At 39.6% G+C, this 27,782-nt stretch overlaps 1 protein-coding gene across 4 annotated transcripts in view; it reads left to right on the forward strand.

Moving 5' to 3' along the window:
• Positions 1-27,782, forward strand: part of RELN (reelin) — a 375,263-nt gene that overhangs the window by 343,022 nt on the left and 4,459 nt on the right. The window contains exons 58-64 of one of the 4 annotated variants that reach the window (XM_067468825.1): positions 761-834; positions 3,326-3,487; positions 3,946-4,103; positions 6,183-6,402; positions 8,931-9,128; positions 10,157-10,255; positions 18,597-18,614. In XM_067468825.1, the coding sequence (XP_067324926.1) occupies positions 761-834; positions 3,326-3,487; positions 3,946-4,103; positions 6,183-6,402; positions 8,931-9,128; positions 10,157-10,255; positions 18,597-18,614 (929 nt within the window). Of the gene's footprint in view, positions 1-760; positions 835-3,325; positions 3,488-3,945; positions 4,104-6,182; positions 6,403-8,930; positions 9,129-10,156; positions 10,256-10,883; positions 10,906-18,478; positions 18,615-27,782 lie in introns of those variants that run through there. The other 3 variants (XM_060778338.2, XM_067468826.1, XM_060778339.2) reach the window with 3 other exon arrangements.

Here is a 27,782-nt window from a genome sequence, read left to right on the forward strand (position 1 = left end):
GATCAGCAGCCAGGATGCTAACAGGAGCAGCACTCAAGGAGCACACAACTCCTCTGTTGCGCCAGCTCCACTGGCTGCCAATTTGCTACCAGGCACAATTCAAAGTGCTGGCTTTAGCCTTTAAAGCCCTAAACGGTTCTGGCCTGACCTACCTGTCCAAACGCATCTCCTCCTATGAACCAGTTAGGACGTTAAGATCGTCTGGGGAGGCCCTGCTCTCGGTTCCGCCAGCTTCACAAGCACGCCTGGCGGGGACGAGAGACAGGGCCTTCTCAGTAGTGGCCCCTCGGCTGTGGAACGCCCTCCCTACAGACATCAGATTGGCCCCCTCTTTATGGGCATTCCGGAAGAGTGTGAAGACCTGGCTTTTCGAACAGGCTTTCAACTAAGCAGTGCAATTGATTGATTATTGGAATGGAATAATGGACAATGAGTTCGGATGCTGATTCTATTGATGAGACGTGATGGATTGTTATGGTGCTGTACTGTTGTATTAATATTTTGGTGTTAATTAATTGATACTACTGTTTTAATTGATTAATGATTTTGTATTGTGTTGTTTAAACTGGTTATTAACTGCTCTGAGTCGCCTGAGGGCTGAGAAGAGCGGTATACAAATGAAGCGAATAAATAAATAAATAAATAATAAATAGCTTCTCAGTGGGCACTGTGGGGGAGGGGGGGGTCCCAGTCAGGGAGGAGGCAAAAAAAGAGAATATTAACATTGGAGGAAAAAAATAATTATTACTAACTGTTACAGATTGTGGTTGGCTGTGAAGCAACATCCTGTGGAGATCTCCATTCTGTAATGCTAGAATACTCTAAGGATGCCAGGTAATTTTTTAAAAGATTCTCACAATGGAGAATATTGTGTAGTGGGAATTAATTTTAAAGCATTAAAACATTTTTAAAACCTGTTGTTTTTTATATTTATGTCAAATATATACAAACATAATATATGTAAATGATAAATTCATTTATATTGATCCACTCAATTAAATACCTCAAGTATATGTCATACTGTGACATAATGTGACATTATGTTTATTTCTGTTTTTAATTTTGTTTATATTCTTCTTGCTTTATTTATTGTATTGATTGATTTGTTCTTTGTCTGTTTTTATGGCATTGAATGTTTGCCACTTTGATGGAAACTGCCCTGAGTCCCGTAGGGGTGATAGAGCGGGTTACAAATAATGTCTTATTATTTATTTATTTCACATATGTGTATCCTGTCCTTCTCACCCCTGAGGGGGACTCAGGGCGGATTACAGTAGGCAACCATTTGATGCCATCAGCACAGGATTTGATGCCATCAACACAGGCCTTGGGGGGCTTCAGCCCCCCCCCCCCGAAAACAACCAAAATTCTCATGGTGGTCTGCGACAAGGCCTTACTGGTGCATTATTTAAACTGTTATGTTTATTCATATTATGATCTGATCACCATGCTCAATATATCCCATATGCATGGGGCTATTGGGGTAACAATATTGGTGTTAATTAATTGATACTACTGTTTTAATTGATTAATGATTTTGTATTGTGTTGTTGAAACTGGTTGTTAACCGCTCTGAGTCGCCTGAGGGCAAATGAAGCAAATAAATAAATAAATAAATAAATAACAATACAAAATGTTTGCTAGGGTAGACCCTCTTTCACTCAGACTCAGCCCCCCCCCATCAAACTCATCCCCCCCCCCCCGAATCAAAATCCTGGCCTATGGGCCTGCATCAACAAATTCATAAATACAATTGCAGTTTAAATAGTAATTAAGACATTAATTATTAAAACATTCCTTTAAAACCATGCAAATTCTGAGCAATCCTCACATGATGGTATAAACAAATAAACTGAATTACTGAATTAATAACTTTTCATGGCATGCATATGTGGAATCTGAAAATGTTCTTAGATGAATGATTACAATTAAATCTATGTGATCATTCAAGCATTTAGAGTCACATGGGCAATCAGATATGATGAAAAGTCTGATTCAGACACAAAAACAGATTGTTTGATCACTCAGTTACTTATTGCTGTATATATGATCTGACTCCATTGAGGAGCACTCCAATTTGCATAGGAAATGAAATGATATGACAGTTTTGTCTGTGATGGCCATTTCACACATGAATGTTGCCATTTGTAATTGCAGTAATCAAGTCATGAACATTCACATGGAACTCATGCTTAGAATTCTCAGACAAAACTTTATTTCTTATTAATTTCCTTCCAGTTCTCCTAGGCCAGTGGGGTGCCACTGTGATGGGATAGAGGCGTTCTCCCCTCACTTTATGCACTTTCAATGGACTGCTACATAATGGCAGGCCAAAACCAGAAGCGATGCAGTCACTTCTGCTTTCATTTTAAAACCATTTTTGGCCATTAAGTGTGAGTGTGGGGCTAGACCAGTGGTTCTCAACCTGGGGTCCCCAGATGTTTTTGGCCTACAACTCCCAGAAATCCCAGCCAGTTGACCAGCTGTTAGGATTTCTGGGAGTTGAAAGCCAAAAACATCTGGGGACCCCAGGTTGAGAACCACTGGGCTAGACGATATCAGGGAGAGCGAAAGGACAAAACTTTGCAGCAGTTTTGATCTCCTTTGGTTGTTTTAGAGCAGGGGTCCTCAAACTAAGGCCCGGGGGCCGGATATGGCCCTCCAAGGTCATTTACCCGGCCCTCACTCAGGGTCAACCTAAGTCTTAAATTACTTGAAAGCACACAACAACAACAACAACAATCTTATCTCATTAGTCAAAAGCAGTTCCACACTTCCCACTGAAATACTATTAAGTTTATATTTGTTTAAATTGTTCTTCACTTTAATTATTGTATTGTTTTAAAGTGTTTTTGTACTACAAATAAGATATGTGCAGTGTGCATAGGAATTCTTTCAATTATTTTTTCAAATTAAAATCCGTCCCTCCAACAGTTTGAGTGATTGTGACCTGGCCCCCTGTTTAAAAAGTTTGAGGACCCCTGTTTTAGAGCCTAAAATGCCCTGAGGGAAAAACCCAACAATGTCCCGTGGAGCACCAAGGGCTACAAATTTGAAGTTGAAAGACTTTTTGTGGACTATGGACTACACTTTCTCCACCCCTGCTTTAAACAATTCTTTTACATATTGTCAAAGGGGAAATAAATATATGTTTGAGTTAAGAGCACAGAACTTCTGTCGTTCTTTAAAGAAAAAAAAACCTTACCAGGAAAATGTTATTTTTAAAAACACAGAGATCTCCTTGACCTTTATTACGGTATATGCTTGTCTTTTTTATTACTGTGTTCAGCTGCCGTAACAATATTGCATCCTGTTCTTCCTTCAGATCAGATTTGTGGCAGCTCATCCAGACACATTGTCTCCCATCCTCTTCTAATAGCGTTGGCTGTTCCCCATTTCAATTCCATGAAGCTTCCATCTATAACTCTGTCAACAGCTCCACTTGGAAGAGAATAACTATCCAGCTGCCCGATCATGTCTCATCCAGGTAGGTAATCAAAAGGTCATTGTACTGTGTTGCTATAAAATTTCATCTGTTTAGCTGGCACGTTAGTAGCATAGAAGAAGAGACATTTTTTAAATCATATTTTGGTCTGGTCTAGCATGGTATTTAATAAACATTACTTTTGAAATGTTTTGCCTTAGCAAAAATAAATAGTGCCTACCAGACAATCTCTGCCAGACTGAGATGACATAACGAATTGATGGGGAAAACAAAGCAAGTGGTTTTAATGTCCTGCAAATTCTACAGCTTTTTGAAATAGACATTTGGAAATATTAGAACTGCCATGCACAGAAAACAGAGAAATTTCACCCAGAAATGCATGAGCTTTCCACGGTGACCTGTTGTCTTAAATGTCTATGGTGTGATAATAAAATGTATGAAAATCATCACTATATTATAAAAAATTAAATCATGACATTTTGAATTGGCTTTATTTGTAGTGCAACTCAATTCCGATGGATTCAAAAAGGCGATGAACCAGAAAAACAAAGCTGGGCTATAGATCACGTCTACATTGGAGAAGCTTGTCCAAAACTCTGTAGTGGCCATGGATACTGCACTACTGGAGCCATTTGCATTTGCGATGAAGGATACCAAGGTCTCTTCCAGTTTTAACAATCTAATCCTATTTCACTTACATCAGTTCAATCGGAAACAATAAAAACAATCTACACCCCCAAAATACTTTTCTTAAAAGTATAGTAATCAAAACAAAGTAAAAAAGCAATTAAAAGTCTGTTGACTGTTCAGTATGTGAAAAAAACAGGCACTATCTAGATTAAAATCCAACTGCAACCCAGTTCAAAGACATCTTATACCTGGCTTTGTATGAGAAGAGGTCTCATTATGAGCATAGAAATTACCTCTTTCTTGTCAAAAATTATTTTTCACATCGCCGTAAACTAAACACCGAGAGGGACTATTTGTCTATCATGTTGTTGAACTCCAACCCTCACCACACACACACAAAAAGAATGCAAACATAAAAATTGCTCCAAATAAACTATATTTAAAAAATAGTAATATACTTAGAAATGATGCATGTTTATTTGTAATAATATCAAAATACTCTATTTCAAAATATTCAAAAAGGTAATGGAAATATACCAAAGATATCCCCCAATGATAAAGAACAGAGAAAGAGGGAAGGAGGGAAAATGAATAAGGATGGGGAAGGGGAAAATCTGTCTAAAGCCTCATAAATCATATATAGTAAATCTAGTACCAACAAGCTAACCAACTGAATAACAACTATCGATAATAGAAGAAGAAAATATGTCCACCATCAACATAAATGTATTACATAATTTAGATGATGAATTTATATTACTCACCAGTGACAAAATGTATAAAGGCCAACCTTTAGACAAAATATTTCAAGTATTAATGAGCCAAATTAGCTGAAAAATAATTAAAAAAATGAAATCAACTCCAAACAAATTAACAAAAAACACTCAAGAAACTCAGTACCAAGATGAGTGTAGTGAAAACAATGTGTATAAAAATAAAGTTAGTTCTAATCTGAAATAATCCAAGCTCTGTGATTAAACTCAATATGAAGATAACTGTAAAAACAAATAGTTGGCCCTACTCCACACTAATACAGGGCATGGATTGCTAGTTTAGATCCACACTAATGTATACCACTCCCGCAAATTCTTCTTCAGCATTAACTAGCTTGACCGCTTGATAGAAATAGTAGTTTTTCAGCAACCAGAAGAACAAAAGTTCCCTATCCCTGACTTAAAGGAGAAATTGATGTGCATCTCTTTGTGCAAATCAGATTATCTCTACAACTTCTTACAAACCTAAAACTGGCTTGCAGTTTATATTTATGAAAACATTTCTGTTTCCATTATTTAACTGAGAAGGGCACTGCCACCCATTACTAATCCAAAAATATCCAAGTATTTACAGCAAGATACAGATTTAAGTCACATTTATGATTTCACCCTTACCAATGCCATAATAATAAGAAACAAAACCTTTGGTATTTCTTCCCCACTTCCCAATATATTAATTCTTACATCAGTAATGTCAGAGTTCATTGAATGAGGGAGTAATTTTTCTGCATTCATGGGAGCTCTGAATATAATAAAATGTCTTGTTTGTATATATAGTGCTTTCATTTATTAGGAATAAAACATGGTTTTGACCGTTATCCCCAATTGCTGCTAACATAAACAATGGCATGTCAACAGTACTCTTGCTATGATATATAGGATATGCTTTTGCGAATTACTAGATTTAACTAGCAACTACAACATCATTTAATAAAATATGAAAACAAGTATGATTCAATATTCTTAACCCTATTTGCAGGGCAACAAAGAAAGATGTCTAGCCTACTACCTTTTAAATAATATATTTATAGCTTAGTTTTTATAAGGTGGTAAAACTTGGGAAAGAAAGATTGTGAAAATCCACTTGGCTCTTTATGGTGTTTGAAAACAAACATCGTATAGGAGTGTTTGTGTAGACTTCTAAAGTGTCAGGAGAGAAAGACCTTAGCGTAGTGGCCGTATTTCATACAGCACATTCTGAGCTTTCACATTACTTCTCCCCAGGTTCAAGGACTTCATCTGTAGTGCAGGCTGTTCTTAAAACATGAACATAAATTTTCAGTTACAGTGCCTTGATGCTTGTCAGCATTATAAATTTCATTTATTCCTTTTAGGTGATGACTGCTCTGTTTTCAGCCATGACCTTCCCAGTTATATCAAAGACAACTTTGAATCAGCAAGAGTAACGGAAATAAACTGGGAAACAATTCAGGGTGGAGTTATAGGAAATGGGTGTGGACAGCTGGCACCATATGCACATGGAGATTCGCTGTATTTCAATGGATGCCAAATAAGACAAGCTGTAACTAAACCCCTGGATTTGACCCGAGCAAGGTAATTTCATGTTATGAATTTGAAATGTTGCACTTAAAGACAGCCAAGAACATTGATCTATTATTGAATATTATTAAAGGTGTTACTGTTACATTTATTATCCCACCTTTCTTGGTTAATCCAAAAAATACAGAGGTTCTCCTAGTCAGTCATGGGGCCAACCGGGGTATTGGGTGGCAACCTGTGCTCGACGCGGTTACACTCCCATTGAAAGTGCGGGTCCATAGCTTGGGGGTCCTCCTGGACTCAACACTGTCACTTGATGCTCAGGTGTTGGCTGTGACCAGGGGAGCCTTTGCACAACTCAAACTTGTGTGCCAGCTGCGACCATACCTCATGAAGTCTGACTTGGCCTAGGGTGGCCCATGCCTTGGTTACATCCAGACTGGACTATTGCAATGTGACCTACATGGGGCTGCCCTTGAAGATGGCCTGGAAGTTTCAACTGGTACAACTGGCAGCAGCCAGGCTCCTTACTGGAGCAAACTATAGGGAGCATACAACTCCCCTATTAAAACAGCTTCATTGTCTGCCAATAAGTTGCCAAGCCAAATTCAAGGTGCAAGTCATGACCTATAAAGCCCTAAACAGTTTGGGCCCTGCCTATCTTCGCGATCGCATCTCCTTCTATGAACTGGCATGAATTCTAAGATCTTCCGAGGAGGACCTCCTTTTGCTCCCACCACCGTCACAAGTACAATTGGTGGGGATGAGAGAGAGGGCCTTCTCAGTGGTGAATGTTGTTGTAGAATTCTTGTGTTTGAAAACTGAGATGTATGACAAAGTGAGGGAATGGTTGAATCAGTCTATATTGTCATTGGGAAAAGGGTTTCTAGATTAATAAAAGGGAGAAAGTGACTCTGAACTCATGTTGAAGAAATAGCAAATCAGATATATTTTGGAGTGTGGTGAAAGGATCAACAAAAACAGGGTTCTCAAATGTTAATTAGAAGCAAGAAGCTGTTTTAATTGCTCCTTGGGAACTGTAGCTTTGGGATATCAAAGGTTTCACAGCACAGAGGGTCAGTGTCAACAGAGTGTGATGACTGGTCCCAAAACACCATATCAGGGATAGATGGGCACCCCTTGCCACCCAACTATTTCATACTATAGTGTGAGAAGGAGAAATGGGGGTGTGAGGGATTAATGATGCCCTCCAATGATAAGTTACAATAGGCTTGCTCTGTGTATATGTGTGCCAGTCACCTGTCAACTTATCATTACCTCATTAATTTCATAGGGTTGTATTGCACTCCTCTGAAAGGTAGTCTACAGCAGAGCTTCTTCAACTGTGGGTCCTGACCCCAAATGAGGTCCCCCTAGCTCAATCTTGGGGTCCTGAAAACATTTCTGGGCATCACCTACTAACTGTTTTAGATATTTACAAGAATCTGTTGTTCAGTGTTTACAGTGGACCCTGCAGAAGATGCTTCAATTGCGCTTCATAAAAAAAGAAAATCAGACTGATTAGCGAATCTTTCAAATGCTGTTTTGTTATCAGTAAATGTTCGGTTTTGATACTTATTTTATATGCCTGTATACCTGGGATCATGTAAACATTTATTGGGCCAGAAGGAGTCACGAGTAGAAAAGTTTAAGAAGCTCTGGTCTAAATCAGTCAGATAACTGAATATAACTGATTTCGAGATAGGGGAAAACGAAGAGAATATATTTTATTTGTCGGCAGCGGCGAGAATATCAGTAGCCCAGAAATGGAGAGAAAAGGACCCTCCCTCAATTGAAGATTGGCTTTCCAAGACAGCAGAGTACATGAACATCGACAAACTGATACAATTATTAAAAAATCAAAATGAAGTGATTCAAACCAATTGGAAACCACTTAAATTGTATCTGCAGACAAAAATGAAACTCAATATCTAATAAGTTACAAAAGGAAGACATAAGAGGCAGCTTGACAGCGAGACTCAAGAAAACTTACCACAGAAAGGTCACCTCTCTATGGAATGAACTGGAAGTCCCTTCAACCCCCCCCCCCCCCATCCCGCCCCATCTATCCCCTCCCCACACCCCATATCCTTTCTCTCATCTAACCCGCCCACCCACTTCTCGCTTGATTTCCCACTTTCCTTTCAACCCGATTGTTCCCCCTCTTTTTATGTTATTTTGAAATAATACTAATAAAAATGATTTTTTAAAAAAAGCTCTGGTCTAAAGCACCTGATATTCCTTGGTGCCTCCTCTGCTTGCCAAATATTAACTAGTCCTGACTCTGCTTAGCTTTCAAGTTCAGATAGGACCCAGTCTTATCACACTAGAGCAGTGGTCCTCAGGTGTTTTGGCCTACAACTCCCAGAAATCCCAGCCAGTTCATTTTGTATTATGGCATTAAATGCTTGCCATCCGTTGTTGGGAACTGCCCTGAGTCCCCCTCAGGGAGATAGGGTGGGTGATAAATAAAGTTGTTGTTATTATTTATATCATTGTTATTGTTATTCACAAACTTTTAAACAGAAAGTAAAGCATTTTCTCTCTTTTTAACATTATCCCTCTTTGTATTTTTACCCCAGCAAAATAATGTTTGTTTTGCAAATTGGAAGTCTTTCGCAAACTGATAGTTGCAACACCAATCTGAGTGATCCGAACACTGTGGACAAAGCAGTCTTGCTCCAGTACAGTGTAAATAATGGAATCACATGGCAAGTCATTGCACAACATCAACCAAAGGACTTCATACAAGCCCAAAGAGTATCTTACAATGTACCACTGTAAGTAACAGTAATACTACAGCAGATAGTCCATACAAAAATAGCTTAATAATAATGTGTGAAGGGTTTAAAGACACAAATGGGCTTAACTGGGAGGAGAGTGACCCAACATCTTCACCTGCCCGATCCCTCCGATCCTCGGGGGAGGCTCTCCTTTTAACTCTACCATTATCTCCGTCCCGCCTTGTGAGAACAAGGGAGAGAGACTTTTCCTCATCTATAGAATACACTGCCTGGTGATATTAGGTGAGCCCCCACCTTAGAAAGTTTTAAGAAGAATCTCAAAACCTGGCTCTTCCGCTGTGCTTTCGGAGAGTAACTATATAATCTCATCTCACCATTTACCCTCAATTTTGTCTTCAGTGCACCCTTTATACGAAGGTCCTTTTTCTTGACTCCATCTCGGAAGAGTTTCTCCCTCACAAATAAGTTGCTCCACTGCTATCTCACTCCCTGTTTTTATCCCCAATATTTTAATTTGTACATGCATCCCGCTCATTGTTTTGTGTCTTTAATGGTTTTATTTTACTGTATATGGGTTGTAATATTCTTATAGTGTATGTTTTATGTAATTGATTATGTTGTTGTTTATGTTCTGATTTTATTTTGTTGCTGTGTTGTTGGGCTTGGCCCCATGTAAGCCGCCTCGAGTTCCCGCTGGGGAGATGGTGCAAATAAAGATTATTATTATTATTATTATTATTATTATTATTATTATGTGCAACCCAATTTTTAAAAAACTATAATAGCTCAAATGATATGTCTGGCTTTTGCTTAGTTTTATTTTGTTTTGTTTTATTTTTTGTTTATTGCCAAATACATTTCAAACTTACTGGAATACCTCTTTTAGAATGCACTGTGATATGTAGATAAGAAAAATTGGAGCACAAGAGCTAGATGTTTTATTACATCCAGGCTTTGTTTTTATGATTAAAGCAAATGTCTGAGGAGGACAGAAAGCGCCTCAAGGCAAATGTGTAATTCATGCTTTATGTTATTTTTCTCTGTGTGAAATGGCTTGTCTTTAGGGAGGCACGAATGAAAGGAGTATTACTTCGCTGGTGGCAACCCCGCCACAACGGCACAGGTCATGATCAATGGGCTCTGGACCACGTAGAAGTTGTTCAGTGAGTATCAAAACATTGTTTCACATCACCACTATCCCCATCTTGAGAAGTATTCCTTTTACTCCATCATTGAATAAAGGGTCAATTTAGTAAGCAAGTGCTCTTATTTTAAAGGGTGTGGGAAAATTTGAGGCCAGCTGTAAGGCAGAGGAATACATTGGACATTAATGTGAAATAAAGGAGGGAAAGGATGGGATCTGAATGGCTTTTGAGTGCTAGTGTGCTCATGTATCAGTGCCTTTGCCCTGACAATATAAGAGGGATGTATGCTGTCAATAATTCAGCTGGCATGCCAAGATGATTTGCATCCCTTGTGACATAGTTATAAAACAGTGAGGCTGTGTAATTTCCTGCAAAGTAATATTATGTTTAATTTGGGCTCCAGATGCCTTATCTAATGCCTTATCCTTGAGTGTGTGTATTTTAGTTATCAGGGCATTGATCATTATAGCAGGTTTCTATGGACTGAAAGCATCATGTTCATTCCCCTACCATAGTTTTACAAAGTAAACATGTCTTTGCCCTGTTGATTTTTCTTCCCCCGCTAAAGCAGTGTCACTCTCAAAATAATCAGTGTATGCTTTATTACGTCACAGAAAGATGATCTCCTTTTTCTCTAACAATTTAGTTCCTGAAATTCTAGTGTCATGACGGGCTGGGATTCATCGCTACAGTGGTTGGCCGAGAGAGGTGTGCCTTCCCAATAGATAGGTTCAAATGTTATTTCATTGAAAAACGTGTAGAGTCAACCTGATAGGAACTGGAGCTTAGATTACAGCCTCACAAATTTGATCAGCTGTTAACCTATGCGTTTCTTGATTCACATTTAAATTAGGGCTTGAAATATTAATTGGATTAATTGTTACCATATTTTCCTCACTATGTTCAAATAGTAGTCCAGATACTACTCCCTGTCCCATTAGTTTTGGCTAAGTCTGAAATTAATCATAGGTAAAATTCACCTGAGCTCGGTTAGCACCACTACCTTAGATTTAGATTTCCTTCTGTTTCATCTCCACTGCAGCAGCCCCAAAATCCTCTTAAGGGCAGCAAACCCTTTGAAATGGCATGAAATGAAGTACAGGGGGGAAAATGAAGCACCAAAAGAATAAATTGGAGAACAATGGATGGAAATACCTGGCATGGACTTGAGCTTGGAAAAAGTTTCATACAAAAACTAAGTTCAGACATACCTCACTTAACAAAACCTCCTACAAAGAAGCTTTCTTTTACAAATTATTTTTATGCCTGCCAAGACCCTGCCAGTGCTTTTCCTCCTGTTTACCTCAAATGTTTTTTGTGGCAGAATTGGGAGGATGGAAAAGCGGAGCTTGAAACACACAGGACTTTTAGTCATGTTTTGCAGTAACTACCATATATTCCAGGGTGCTACACAACTGGGGTATAAGACGACCCCTTAACTTTGACACACAAAGTTGGGGATATACTCACCGTTTAAGAAGACTCCGCTGCTCAGGCCGCTCTCCTTCTTCCTGCCCCCACTCCGCCGCCATGGCATCCCTGCCTCCCAGCCCCGCCAAGCCTCGCGAGAAGCTCCTCTTCTCCCACGAGACAAAGTTGCCTCGCAGGTGAAGAGGCGCTTCTCGAAAGGCCTGGCCAGGAAGAAGGAGAGTGGCCTGAGCAGCGTCGGAGGCCCTTCTGCTCAGGCCACTCTCCTTCCTGGCCAGGCCTCGCAAGAAGCACCTCTTCTCCCGCAAGACAACGTTGTCTTGCGGGAGAAGAGGCGCTTCTAAGAAAGGCCTGGCCAGGAAGAAGGAGAGCGGCCTGAGCAGCGCAGGAAGCAGCCCAGGGTCCCGGGTGCCAACAAGGGAGAGGCCTGGGCCTGAGCAAGGAAAGCAGCCAGGAAGAGAGGAAGGATGGGGAGCCTGCCCCGGAGGCTGCCATGAGCCAAGGCAGCGGAGGAGGAGGAGGAGGAGGAGTAATTTTTGTAATTTTATTATTATTTTGATTTTATATTAGATGACCCCCAAAATTTTATAAGGTTTTACATGCCTAAAAAGTCATCTAGTACCCCGGAATATATGGTAGTCTATCCCAAACAGGACAATAGAGCTTGAACTGGAAAAGAATGAGATTCTGCTCTAGCCAACTATTCTGAAGTTGTGTGTGCCTGCCTACAACAGATAAGGAAAACAGCAACTGAGGCCCTTACTGCACTGTCATATATAATCCATATTATCTGCTTTCAGCTTGATTATATGGTCATGTAGACTCATATAATCCCGTTCAAAGAAGATAATCTGGATCATATGGCAGTGTAGAAGGGCCCACAAAGAGCAAACAGGAGACTTGATAAGCCTGCCTCACCAGTTACACCCAGCATGTTAAACAAAGCATAGATCTTGTATATGTTTGGTCAGCAAAGTGGAAATTATAAGAAAAATGAAGGTTGATCAAATCAAACATTTTCCATGGGTTCATTTTGGAAAAAGTCTACAAGAGCTCTTTAGAAAATTCGAAGGCTTACCTGGCCTGGTTGGTTAAACAAGTTGGACTGCTCTCCTTTTTTGTGGTGGAGGGGCCCATACCTGTTCTTTCTGTGTTATTTCAGCCTCTGGGACAAAAGTTTCTATTAAAGAAATAATGTGAAATAACACATCAACTTTGTTAACTGAGGGTCCATCCACACAGCCATATAACCCAGAATATAAAGGCAGGAAATCCCACATTATCTGCTTTGAACTGGAATATATGGCAGAGTTGACTCAGATAACCAAGTTCAAAGAAGATATTGTGGGATTTCCTGCCTTTATATTCTGGGTTATATGGCTGTGTGGAAGGGCCCTTTGGTACAAGGAACCGAGGTTGCCTGACTTGTACCAGTCACTGCTCATGCCATAGTCTTTTGGAATAAAGCTCAGAATATCCTCAAGCCAACATGGCCAATGGAATTTGTATTCTAAAAAGCAAGCTATGCCAATGCTTCACTGTATATCCTTCTGAAGGGTTAGATCAGGGGTCCTCAAACTAAGACTCGAGGGCCGGATACAACCCTCCAAGGTCATTTACCCGGCCCTTGCTCTGGGTCAATCTAAGTCTAAAACAACTTGAAAGCACACAACAACAACAATTCTATATCATCAGCCAAAAGCAGGGACACACTTCCCATTGAAATACTAATAAGTTTATATTTGTTAAAATTGTTCTTCATTTTAATTATTGTATTGTTTTAAATGTTTTTGCACTACAAATAAGATATGTGCAGTGTGCATAGGAATTCATTCATGCTTTTTTTCAAATTATAATCCGGCCCTCCAACAGTTTGAGGGACTGTGACCTGGCCCTCTGTTAAACAAGTTTGAAAACCCCTGGGTTAGATGATGGAGGAAGATCATGGGGCTGCAGTGGGTGATAAGAGGCAGGTACTTACTGCTCGTATTAATCAGAAGCAAGCCATTAAGTGTAAAATTATGTTTTGAAAAATGACTATGACTTAGCTGACAAAATCTACCATAACTAAACAATCTCACTAATGCATCAATTAAGCTACTTTTGAGCTGTTTTAAAGGAAGCAACAAAATTTACACTCAGACCTCCCACTTTTGTCTGTTGACAGCCCTAATTTAAATGAATGAAGATGACAGCAGCAGCTCAGATTACTAGTTAACCTTGTTCTCCTTTGCACTGAAAGGCACCTGCTTGCATGGCATCCATGGCTCCCACAATTTATAGCCTTTATCCAACACTAAATTATTATTCAAGCTTGGCTCCCCTCCCTTTTCTTTTACACACTTCGCTGGGCTCTGCCTCCATAACATCAAAATTTATGTTTGAAGCAGAAGGAGGATGGACCTTATTTATGGCCGCCATGGTGCACCTCATCTAGAGTTGCACATTTGGAATACATAAATAAAATACTGTATTTGAGAAGGTCTTTTTCTCTTCCAAATAAAAAAAATAGAATATGTGTGGTTGGGAAAATTCAAGGCAAAGCCGGGTACATACAAGAGGCACATGTGTAGGAATTAATAGAAGGGAAATAGAAAGAGCATTTACATAAAAGCAGAAGAAATTTCTTTTCATAAAATCTGTTGGGATTTGTTACTTTTTACTACTATTTTTATTTTTACAAATTCACAATCAACTAAAAGTAAAAGAAAAACAAATATAAGTTCTAAAATAAGACTCCCATAATGTCCCATCTCATAATTCCTCCCCATCCCTACCAACATAGAATAAAAATACAGGAAAGAAGAAAATATTAAAAATACAACTGACTTTTTCCTTTCCTCAAGCAAAGGGAACTATCAATGTGTATACACACACACCACACACACACACACACACACACACACACATATATAATGTTCTACTTGTGTTTTAGGTTCTGCGAAACAGAAACCACTGTATTTAAAATTAATACATAACCACTAGTAATATTCATATCAACAATGTATCCATTTTGATTAGCATTCCAATTCTTACCAATTGTAATACATTCATCTTTAGATTATTACCTTAATATCTTCACAAGTTTTATTTCCTTTTAATTTAAAGAATCATATCTCTTATATTGCCCCCCACTTTTTCCTTTTAATCTAACTTGATTTTCTTGTATTCCCAAAAAATTCAATATAATCTCTTTCTGTATTTCCCCTTCCATCTGCTCATTGATGATATTAATAAAGCAGTTGACACATTTTATCTAAAGTTAATTTCATGTAATTGTTTTATTATTTTTATCTGTTTATTTTTTACTGCAGGGATCATCAAAGTGGCTTGCCAAAAATATAAGGGGCATCATAAAATATATTAAAATCATTCAATTACACAATAAATATATGGTTGTTTATATGAATATTAACTTTATTGTTCCTTATGTGGCTCAAATGAACAATACACAGACTACATTTGTATTGCTTGTATTGTTGTGTTTGGGCTTGGCCTCATGTAAGCCGCACCGAGTCCCTTGGGGAGATGGTAGCGGGGTACAAATAAAGTTATTATTATTATTAATAATAATAATATTACATTTGGTATCAATAAGCTTAGGGGGGAAACCAAAGTATTAAACAAAGCATTTTTGGGGGGAAACTAAAGAAGGAAATTCCCCAAACAGCTTAATTAGGACTGAATGCTAACTGATTATTGAAATGATAACACAAAAGAAAATTGATTTGGAGGTTGGAAAATGAAATGGAATATCTTGGAAAAGAAAGAAGAAAAACATAAAAAAGGGTGGAGCCAAATGTCTCATTGGGTGAATAGATCATTTCCTGATTCATGCCAAGACACTATTTTTAAGTGCCCTTGGGGGCAAACATTGGAGTTGTCCATAGAAATTCATAGAAAAACCGGAAAATGTAATATAATTGGGACTGGGGACAAATCCTTACCCTTCAAACAAGATGACATAGAGAAGAATTCTTCACCTTTTTACTCTAGCTCTTATTTGCTTTGAATGCATTCAACTAAACTGCGCTAATGCAAATTTCAAAGCAAATGCTGCTTATTGTTTCCACAATAGTAGACTCTGGACAAAAAGACTACTTAAAACAGACCTGCAGGGTAGTTTGCACGAAGACTGCTGATCAGGCTTGTTAGTGATTCAATACAACCCTCAGGCCTAAAGCTGAACTAGTAATTTACATCACCCTTGCGGTGCTATTATTTGTTTTTATACCCACATTGAGAGACTAGTAGGCAAGAATCTTGCCTTGTAGTTTGCTGTAGTATTTCTGTTTCAGGCTGGAGGGCTGTGCAGAAAGAGATCTTATAGTAGTCCTGGAAGGTAGTCATAGTTGATACTACAGGCCAGAGGTGGAGCTAGGTTTGGACTCCCATTTGAAAATAACTCACATCTCTTCGGTTGATACAAAGGTCTGTCTACCGAAATGGCATCTCTGACTCCTCCCTAGTGAAAATAGCCAAAAACTAAAATAGATAAGAGTGGGACTTGAGGGTCAGGGTTTCTGTCTTGGATGTTTACTTTTGTTTCTCAGCCCTTTCAGCTTAGGTAAAGCTCATGTATATTAGGAGGGAACATACTGCAGTTCTCTGTTGCAAGGCTCCATTTGTTTCTTGTATTTTTACTTTTAAAAACTAAGCTGCAAGCGATAGCAAATTTGTGATTTCAGGATGAAAAGAAAGCTGGATGGAAAAGTGTGCCATCTGAAAGTCTCAGTAGAGTGAGCTTAGCGAACCTTCTTCGGAACAATGCTTTTAAAAAGTGTTTCTGAGGACATGGAGCAATAGATTCAAACTGCAAAAAAAAGGTCTCCTCTTTAGGGGAAACATCCTGACAGTGAGACCGAATGGACAGTGGAATGGGGTCCCTTGGAGTCGAATGACTACGTCCCTGGAGGTTCTTAAACAGAGGTTGGGTGGCCATCTGCCAGGTGGACTTGAATTGTCTGGCAGAAGGGATTTGGACTGGATGGTCCTTGAAGTCTCTTCCAATTCTGCAGTACTGTGACTGCCCAACAGATTCCCCCTCTGTTCCCTGTCTTAAGGACCTCTATGTGATGAGGTCGTATTATAATTTATGGGGGGAAATTGTTAATCCAACAACTGTTGCGCTTGTCTTCTGGAAGTCTTCTATGAGTAATGTCAGAAGTAATGTCTTCTCTAAGTAACTACAAGTAATGACTTCTTACAAGTAATCTGGCCAGGAACAATATAATTCATTCCACATGTAGTTTTAATTAAATTTGGCGGTTAATCGTTGAATTAAATGTGAATTGAAAGTGAATGTGAAATGGCAGGGAGAAGGTTTGAGGAAAAGAGACAAAGAGAGTTCCGGAGGTCTCAAAAGCACGGATTTTATTTCCAGCTGGGGCTCTGGAGTGGAACTATGTCCAAAAGCATCCAGAACCCCGATATAGGCGTTGACTGCCTTTTTATACCCTTCAATTGCAGGCAAACAAAGAACATGCTTCTACATACATTGACGTCATTCTCTGCGTCACTTTAGCATCACAGAAATATCAGATTCTATCTTCCAACATATAAAAGGCATGTCTGTGTATTTCTTTCTTGAAGAGCAGCATACAGCTTACATTCATCAATCAAGGGGCCTATTTTGACCTGTCATGAGGCTCCTTACTTAGAAGTTAGATGCTGGGCTCGGTACCAGTCTCTGTCTCTGGAATGTTCAGATAACATGTCCCCCTCTTGCTGTGCCTGGACAGCAGCTTAGATTTCTGATACAGAGAGAGCCTGATTTTTCTATACATTTCAGTGCTTGTAAAGTACATACAATTTATACATAAATAAATATCTATTTTTCCAATATCTCCTCATCAGATGAACTTACCAGAAAATTTTTCATTCATTGCTTTTATTGATAGATTAGTTGATTTGAAGACTATATAGAGGCAAAAATCCCAGTTGAAGCAAAAAAATCCCAGTTTTAGGATGAAGACACATTCAATCCTTTTTACCCAATAATTTACTTTCTCTGTATTCCTGTGTTTACTCTACAAACAATAACAACCCACTGCATGCCAGTTCTTCCCTGATCAGAGCTCCAGCTTGCCTGCTGCACTCTGCAAGCTCACACACTTGTCTGCATGCACACTTCAAAAAACCTTGTGGGCGGGATAGAGGGATCCCCTTCTAAGTGTATTAAGAAATACTGGTTTCTGATCAAATTTATATTAATGGCAGAAGGATGGGGCATGATCTCCTATTCCTTTTGCCTTTGTTACTCCTATTAAAATGTGAATTGCACATGAAAGAGAGAGGTACCTCAACATTGTTTTTTTGTGGTAGTAACTTTATCATGAAGCCTAACCCGAAACCATAATATTATGAACTGGGGCTTATAGACATGTTATTACTATTTCCATGATCATCACCCTCATGCTTTTTTGTGATTAAGATGATTTCTTTTCTTTTCTCTTTTGCACAAATAAGTTGTGCTTTTTCTTTTGTTGCAAATATACTTTTTCTTTTGTGGAACTGTTTGATATTATCTTCTAGCCGTGACAAAGTGTGTTCATTTGGATAATCATCTTGCATTGCTTCACTACTATTTTATGTGTTTAGGAAGACTGATGCATATTGTAGCACAGGAAAAAAACTGTTATAATATTGCCGTATTCTAACTGCCCTGTAAATTTTGCCCACTTTCAGTGTGATATAGGTTGAATTGAATCTAGAACTACATTTATGCTTCTTAAAGTATTATAATGATGAAATGAACATTTAAAGCTTTTTTAAAAATCAGAAAGTAATTTGTTCATTTTTTATTTTCAAAAGAGATGAAAAATCCTATATTGCCTCTAAACCTCATCAAGCTTTTATGACTAATCACAGTGCTGCATGCATTGAAATACATTTTCTAATTTGTGTTGTATTTCATTATTTGCTGTCATTGGTTTTACACTAGAGTAAGGTAAGTAATTGCACTATTGGTGTAGCTATTATATATATTTAATTATCATTTTATTCACGTTGATCATGATGATTTCAAGCTGAAAGCTATTGGAGAGTATCCTGAACAAGGATGTGCATATTGCTCAGTCCCCTAAAAGACATAATCCTGTTATTCTGGGTTGTTTGATGGTCTTGCAGCCAATCAGACCTTTGCAATATGTGTTCAAGGGCTTTCTTGGATGGTTCCCTCATTTAAATGTTCACAACGTTTCCAAAAGGCAAACATAAGGTCTTCACACTCAGCAGTGTAATATGACTATCTATATCTTCTTATATATAAATGCTCTGTGTGTAATGGGTACATTAAAAAAAAGAGAACCAATAAACGAAATCACACCAAATTTGGCAACAAAACGTCTCACAACACAAGGAGTGAACATCACTCAAAAATTATGATTTTGTCATTTGGGAATTGTAATTGCTGGGATTTATTGTTCACTTATAATCAAAGAGCATTCTGAACCCCACTAATGATGGAAATGAACCAAACTTGGCACACGGGACTCCCCTGACCAACAAAAAACACTAGAAGGGTTTGGTGGGCATTGACCTTGAATTTTGAACTTGTAGTTCACCTACATCTAGAGAGCGCTTTGGACTCAAACAATGATGGATCTGGACCAAACTTAGCATGGATACTCAATATGCCCAAATATAAACACAGATGGAGTTTGGGGGAAATAGACCTTGACATTTGGGAGTAGTAGTTAATGGAATTTATAGTTGACCTACAATCAAGGAGCATTCTGAACCCCACCAATGATGGAATTGGGGCAAACATCCCACACAGAACCCCCATGACCAACAGAAAATACTGTGTTGTCTGGTGGCCTTTGGTGACCCTTCTGACACCCCCCTGCTGATCCCCCCCCCCCCCCCCGAGTCTTGACTTCCCAGGTTGAGAATGCTGTCTTAAGGCCATCCAGTCCAACTCCCTTTACCAGGGCAAGAAAACATAATCAAAGCCCTCCTGACAAAGGGCCATCCAGCCATTCACATATACACACATATATGTATATGACAGCTGCAGTGACAAAGATTTGAAAGGGATCCCTAAAGAAATACAATGATACGTTGCGTGTTCCAGAGTAGGCAAACCAGACATTCTCCACATCAACACTGGCAAAGAAACAGCAAGAAATACTGTTTACCCACAAGCATAAAGACATTACATATATTAGAAACAAACACTTTTTCATTACTTTATTTTCCAGGTCAACAGACTGGGCCACAGCAATGTATGGCAGAGGACCGCTAGTCAAGTTATAGAAAGGAGCTTGTCTTTAACTTTTGATCCTTTTTTATTCTTAAAGGCAACAAGAAGTTAGTCACATTCAAAAACATTAATTGAAGCTTACTATTCATTCTCAGAGAGTTCAGTTTGTGGAAGAACACATATCATATTCAAAATGCCATAGGCGCATTCAATAGTTGGGGAAAAGAAAGCACTCTTACTTTCTTGTCCCTCAGACAGGATCAGGTGTTTTACAACAGCTTATGCATAACTTCCCCTCTCTCTATGGTTATTCTCTCTATCTATGGACATCTAAAGGGTAGGGATGTGGGTGGGCCTAGCAGCATGGCCCCAACTTTCCAGTCATTGCGTGGATAATACGTGAAAGGAAATGAAGAGTGTCATGCTCCCATTCATCAACCAAAAGCAAGCCTGGATGGCTGAGCTGATCTACTGCGTAGTGGAACCTCCATAAGTGAATGGTCCAGAGATGCCTGCCAAGCACTCTATGTCTCTTTGATATCCTCAGTTTCTTGAATCAGCCAATGAATCTCATTTGATAATAATAATAATAATAATAATAATAATAATAATAATAATAATACACTTTATAACCCGCCACCATCTCCCCAAAGGGGACTCGACACCAGCTAACATGAGGCCAAGCCCAAAATAATACAACATAATAAACACACAATAAAAAATACAGTTAAGCAGTGGCGCTGTATCTGCTTCCAAGTGAAACATCTGAAAGATACTTGTTGCTATTTTTAAATAATCTATTTGAAAATACAGCAATTTATTATGTCACTCAAAAGGAAATATTTCATCTGAGGAAAAAGATACTTCAGTTTCCCCTTAAAGATGGTGTTTATTTGGAGGCATCAAAACATCCAGGCGTCCCCTGGAAAACGTCCTTGCAGACAGCCAATTCTCCCACACCAGAAGCGACTTGCAGTTTCTCAAGTCGCTTCTGACACGGAAAAAAAAATTGGAGGCTGCAGTATTGAAAACCACCACCGTATTTGTTGTCAAGTCTACTTTGACATGGTAGTTCTATGAATGAGAGACCTCCAAGTGTCATAAGCAGTCCTGCTCAGGGTTTCCAGACTCAAGTTTGTGGTTTTTCTGATTAAGTCAATTCAGCTGTAATGTGGCCTTTTTCTTTTCCTACTGCCTGGATATCCTTCTTAATTTTACCAGGATCAGCTCCTCACACTTAATAATAATAATAATAATAATAATAATAATAATAATAATCTTTATTTATACCTCGCCACCATCTCCCCGATGGGGACTCGGGGCGGCTTACATGAGGCCAAGCCCAAACAACAAATTACAAGAGAGTAAAACCAAAAATGCAAACCAAAAATGCAAACAATAAACAACAGCATCATAATTACATAAAACATGTGAATACATAACAATATAAAATTACAATAGCACTTACTAGCAAAATAACAGCAGTCCAAATAAGAATGCCACCCTTCTGTCTCACTGCCCTAATGTTAGTCTCATTATAAAGGCGTTCTAGGGAAAGGATTGTTCCAAATGCAAGTAATGCTTTTTAGGTATAACATGGGGGCCTTGATATTACTCTAGTTTACTTCCTTGCAGGCTAATATTTTTCCCAGATTTCCACTTTTACTGACATTTTTATAGTTGGGACAGAAAGGCAATTTATGTATCGTCAAAATATAGAGGGCCTAGTAAATGGCCAGAAGCTACATAATGTGGTTTAAGTGCTAAATCTGATGAGTGCCTATGGACCACATACAATATGAACCTTTGAAAGGAAGAACAGAGCATAAGTACACTAAATGTGTGTAGTAATACTCAAAAAGAGCTATTGCGTGCATTAGGAACCCTAATTCTTTGAGGTGATCCAAATGTTTTGCATCTTCAAAGATGTAAGTGTGGCTTGAAGTTATCCATTTAGAAAAAGGGAAAACTTTGCAAATGCTGTATTTTCAGTACATGTATTTCGAGACCCCCCCCCCCCCCAACCTCACCAGTATTCAATGCCAAGTTTGGTGCGGATTCATTGTGGGCTGGGTTCAGAGTGCTCTTTGAATGTAGGTTCACTATACATTTCAGCAGCTACAACTCCTAAATGACAAAATCAACTCCTCCCCCCAACCCCACCAGTATTCAAATTTTGGCGTATCAGGTATTTGTGCCAAATTTGGTCTAGATCCATCGCTATTTAGATTCACAGTGCTCTCCGGATGTAGGTGAACTAAATCTCTCCTAAATCACTGTCAATTACTCCCAAATCTCTCAAGTATTTTCTGTTGATCATGAGGGGTGGTGGTGTTTGTGTTCCAAGATTGGTTCAATTCCATTGTTGGTGGAGTTCAGAATTCTCTTTGATTGTAGGTGAACTATAAATCCCAGCAACTGCAACTCCCAAATGACAAAACCACCACCACCCCAACCTCACCAAGTATTCAAATTTGGGCGTATTGGGTATTTGTGCTAAATTTGGTCCAGTGAATGAAAATACATCCTGCATATCAAATCCATCCAATGACCGAAATAAATGATTTGATTTGATTTGAATACATCCTGCATATCAAATCCATCAATTCATTTCTTTCGGTCCTAGACCAGCACAGGAAATAGAAGTCAAACAAACATTTTCATACAAACTTAGTACATTTAATACATTAAAAATATAAATACTGAAGCACAATAGGGGTGAGGGAGCGGAATGGAAAAGAGGGTAAAAACATACAATGCACAGATCCATCCGCAAATTATAGATTCAGGGAAGATGTTTACTGGACAGACAGTTATGATTCATAACAGTAATAAATTAGAGTTATGAAGTGGCAATAAAAATAATTTTATGGTTGGGGGGTCACCATAACATGAGGAACTGCATTAAGGGGTTGCGGCATTAGGAAGGTGGTAACCTCTGGTAGAAGCGTAAGGACCTCAACAATTCTTAAGATGGAACATATTTTGGAAATAAGGAAATAATCCCCAGCAAAATGTCCTCAGAAGCACTTTAACTATTCGTTGGGTTGCTATCACTTCATTTCTTTTAAAACCCTTCTATCAGATACATTCTTCCTCTGTTCATGCCCAGCGTTTATTTTTTAAATTTTAAATTATTACATTTGGCCCAGCCATAGGTTTTTTGAATCCTTGTGTGTTACTGTTTGTTGTTGTTCATTCGTTCAGTCGTCTCCGACTCTTCGTGACCTCGTGGACCAGCCCGCGCCAGAGCTCCCTGTCGGCCGTCACCACCCCCAGCTCCTTCAAGGTCAGTCCAGTCACTTCAAGGATGCCATCCATCCATCTTGCCCTAGGTCGGCCCCTCTTCCTTTTGCCTTCCACTTTCCCCAGCATAATTGTTTTCTCTAGGCTTTGCTGTCTCCTCATGATGTGGCCAAAGTACTTCAACTTTGTCTCTAGTATCCTTCCTTCCAGTGAGCAGACGGGTTTTATTTCCTGGAGGATGGACTGGTTGGATCTTCTCGCAGTCCAAGGCACTCTCAGCACTTTCCTCCAGCACCACAGCTCAAAAGCATCGATCTTCCTTCGCTCAGCCTTCCCTATGGTCCAGCTCTCACATCCGTAGGTTACTACAGGGAATACCATGGCTTTGACTAGGCGGATCTTTGTTGCCAGTCTGATGTCTCTACTCTTTACTATTTTATCGAGACTGGACATTGCTCTCCTCCCAAGAAGTAAGCGTCTTCTGATTTCCTGGCTACAGTCTGCATCTGCAGTAATCTTTGCACCTAGAAATACAAAGTCTGTCACAGCCTCCACATTTTCTCCCTCTATTTTCCAGTTGTCAATCATTCTTGTTGCCATAATCTTGGTTTTTTTGACGTTCAGCTGCAACCCGGCTTTTGCGCTTTCTTCTTTCACCTTGATTAGAAGGCTCCTCAGCTCCTCCTCGCTTTCAGCCATCAGAGTGGTGTCATCTGCATATCTGAGGTTGTTAATGTTTCTTCCAGCAATTTTCACCCCAGCTTTGCATTCATCAAGCCCCGCACATCGCATGATGTGTTCTGCATACAAGTTAAAAAGGTTGGGTGAGAGTATGCAGCCTTGCCGTACGCCTTTCCCAATCTTGAACCAGTCTGTTGTTCCGTGGTCAGTTCTTACTGTTGCGACTTGGTCCTTGTACAGATTCCTCAGGAGAGAGACAAGGTGGCTTGGTATGCCCATCCCACCAAGCACTTGCCACAATTTATTATGATCCACACAGTCAAAGGCTTTAGAATAGTCAATGAAGCAGAAGTAGATGTTTTTCTGAAACTCCCTGCCTTTCTCCATTATCCAGCGGATATTGGCAATCTGGTCTCTCGTTCCTCTGCCTTTTCTAAACCCAGCTTGAACATCTGGCAACTCTCTCTCCATGTATTGCTGGAGTCTTCCTTGCAGGATCTTGAGCATTACCTTACTGGCATGAGAAATAAGGGCCACTGTACGGAAGTTGGAGCAGTCTTTCGCATTTCCCTTTTTTGGTATGGGGATGTAAGTCGATTTTTTCCAGTCTGATGGCCATTCTTGTGTTTTCCATATTTGCTGGCATATGGCATGCATCACCTTGACAGCATCATCTTTTAAGATTTTAAACAGTTCAGCTGGGATCCCGTCGTCTCCTGCTGCCTTGTTGTTAGCAATGCTTCTTAAGGCCCATTCAACCTCACTCCTCAGGATGTCTGGTTCTAATTCATTCACCACACCGTCAAAGCTGTCCTTGATATTGTTATCCTTCCTATACAGATCTTCTGTATAATCTCGCCACCTTCTCTTGATCTCTTCAGCTTCTGTTAGGTCCCTGCCATCTTTGTTTCTTATCATACCAATTTTTGCCTGAAATTTACCTCCAATGTTTCTAATTTTCTGGAAGAGGTCTCTTGTCCTTCCTATTCTGTTGTCTTCTTCCACTTCCATGCATTGCTTGTTTAAAAATAGTTCCTTGTCTCTTCTGGCTAACCTCTGGAATTGCGCATTTAACTGGGCATATCTCCCCTTATCCCTGTTTCCTTTTGCTTTCCTCCTTTCTTGGGCTACTTCCAGTGTCTCAGCAGACAACCATTTTGCCTTCTTGGTTTTCTTTTTCTTTGGGACGTACTTTGTTGCCGCCTCCTGAACAATGTCGCGGACTTCTGTCCATAGTTCTTCTGGGACTCTGTTTACTAAATCTAGCCCTTCAAATCTGTTCTTCACTTCCACTGTATATTCGCTAGGAATGTTAGTGAGATCATATCTAACTGGTCTGTGTATTTTCCCTGATCTCTTTAGTTTTATTCTAAATTGAGCAATAAGAAGTTCGTGATCTGAGCTACAGTCAGCCCCAGGTCTTGTTTTCACCGACTGGATGGATGTCCGCCACCTTTGGCTGCAAAGGATGTAGTCAATCTGATTTCGGTGCTGACCATCTGGTGAAGTCCATGTATAAAGCCGTCTTTTAGGTTGTTGGAAGAGAGTGTTTGTTATACACAGCGAGTTTTCCTGGCAAAATTCTATCAGCCTGCGTCCCGCTTCATTTTGTTCTCCCAGACCATGCTTGCCTGTGATCCCAGTTGTCATTTGACTTCCCACCTTGGCATTCCAGTCTCCTGTAATGAAAATAATGTCTCTTTTTGGTGTATTATCCAGTAGGTCCTGCAGATCCTCATAGAACTGATCTACTTCTGCTTCTTCAGCAGCTGTGGTTGGGGCATATATTTGGATCACTGTAATGTTGAAAGGCTTTCCTTGCACTCGAATTGAGATCATTCTGTCATTTTTTGGGTTGTATCCAAGCACTGCTTTAGCGAATTTCTTATTAATTATGAAGGCTACTCCATTTCTTCTATGTTCCTCTTGTCCACAGTAGTAGATCTGGTGGTCATCTGATGTGAAGTGGCCCATTCCAGTCCATTTCAGTTCGCTGACCCCCAGAATGTCTATCTTTAGTCTTGACATCTCACCAATAACAACATTCAATTTGCCCTGGCTCATAGATCTTACATTCCAGGTTCCTATGGTGTGTTGATCTTTAGAGCATCGGATTCGTCGTTCGCCTCCAGTACCGTCGGCCGCTAGCCTTCCTTTCGGCTTTGAGCTAGCTGCGTCATCACATCTGGGGCTAGTTGAACTTATCCTCTGCTCCTCCCCAGTAGCATTTTGGCCATCTTCCGACCTGGGAGTCCCATCTTCCAATGGCATACCGACATATCTCTGGTTGTACTGGTCCATTTAGTTTTCTTGGCAAGGATACTGGGGTGGTTTGCCGTTGCCTTCCCCAGGGATCACGCTTGGTCTGACCTCTCTGCCACAACCGTCCCGTCTTGGGTGGCCCTTCACGGTTTCGCTCATGACATCATTGAGGTGCTCAAGCTCCAGCGCCACAACAAGGCGGTGACCCTTTGCTGGAGGTGTTACTGTTTACATGTGAGTTATATTAATTGTATTGCTTTTGCTTATTGTTTTTTGTTCTATTGATGTGTTGTCGGGCTTGGCCTCATGTAAGCCGCTCCAAGTCCCCTTGGGGAGATGGTGGCGGGGTATAAATAAAGTTTTATTATTATTATTATTATTATTATTATTATTATTATATTATTGTTGGATACAGAAAAGTGAAACTTCAGGCCACAGTTCTACAGTCACACAATTGTTCTGTAATTTACATGATACCATTTTTTTGCTCTGCAATTTTTTAGCCAACATGAGCTACTTAACTTTTCAAAAGTATTTTCCAGAGAAAAGCTGTGTTGATTTTTATTTTGTCCAATTGCTCCCATCCTCAGGTGTGTGCTTAAATGGATGAATATGACACATGAGCTAGTCAATACTTCATACACTCTCCTACAAACTTTGAGATTGTGGGGTGACTTAGAGAATGTGCCATTGCAATCGTGAAATTGCTGCTGGTTATATCTTTTATTTATCGGTTTCCCCATTTGATTTGTTCACGAGGGCCAGTTTAGATTGCTCATGTGTGGCAGACAGTAATATGTTCCTTTTTATGTTCAAAAACAGAACTACTGCCCACCAAGATAGTGACTAAAACAAACATTAGAAAGAAAAGCCTATGGCTTATAAGGAGCCCCATGAGACATGCAGTCTTTCTTTAAACACACATCATGGCATCATTGTTGGGAGGCAGGCAGTGAATGAGTTATTCTGTACTGGGAAGGAATAGATTTTCTTCTCATCCCAACAGCACCCTTGAGAGCCCTTCATTCTCCACTATAGCCATCAATGACCAGAGTGTCCTCCCATAGCATAAAGAAGAAATGTGCATTTTGGGATGTATTTGCCTCGCATTGTTTGACTCCATCATGAAGCATAGGTTTTGCCCACTCTTCAGAGATATCAGGGACATCAGGCCTTTTCATCTACAGATCCCAATCATGCGCCTACCTGGTGGAAAGCACTGTAGCAGTGTTTGTATGCCATCTAGAGGAGAAGAGGCTCCATAACAAGGGAGCTCGCTTATATATGTAATGCCACCACCTCTGAGCGACAACCATGGCAGGTTTTATATCTGTTGTCTTCAAGCAGCAAAATAAATTGAAATTAAAGCATTAAAGTGCGACGATGTCACAGTGAAGGAAATTTCTAAAATGTATTGTCGAAGGCTTTCATGGCCGGAATCACTGGGTTGTTGTAGGTTTTTTCGAGATATGGCCATGTTCTAGAGGCATTCTCTCCTGATGTTTCGCCTACATCTATGGCAAGCATCCTCAGAGGTAGTGAGGTCTGTTGGAACTAGGAAAATGGGTTTATATATCTGTGGAATGACCAGGGTGGGACAAAGAACTCTTGTCTGCTGGAGCTTGGTGTGAGTGTTTCAACTGAACACCTTGATTAGCATTTGATGGCCTGGCAGTGCCTGGGGCAATCTTTTGTTGAGAGGTGATTAGATGTCCCTGATTG

This window comes from Anolis sagrei, chromosome 5, assembly GCF_037176765.1.
Source record: "Anolis sagrei isolate rAnoSag1 chromosome 5, rAnoSag1.mat, whole genome shotgun sequence".
Lineage (NCBI taxonomy): Eukaryota > Metazoa > Chordata > Lepidosauria > Squamata > Dactyloidae > Anolis > Anolis sagrei.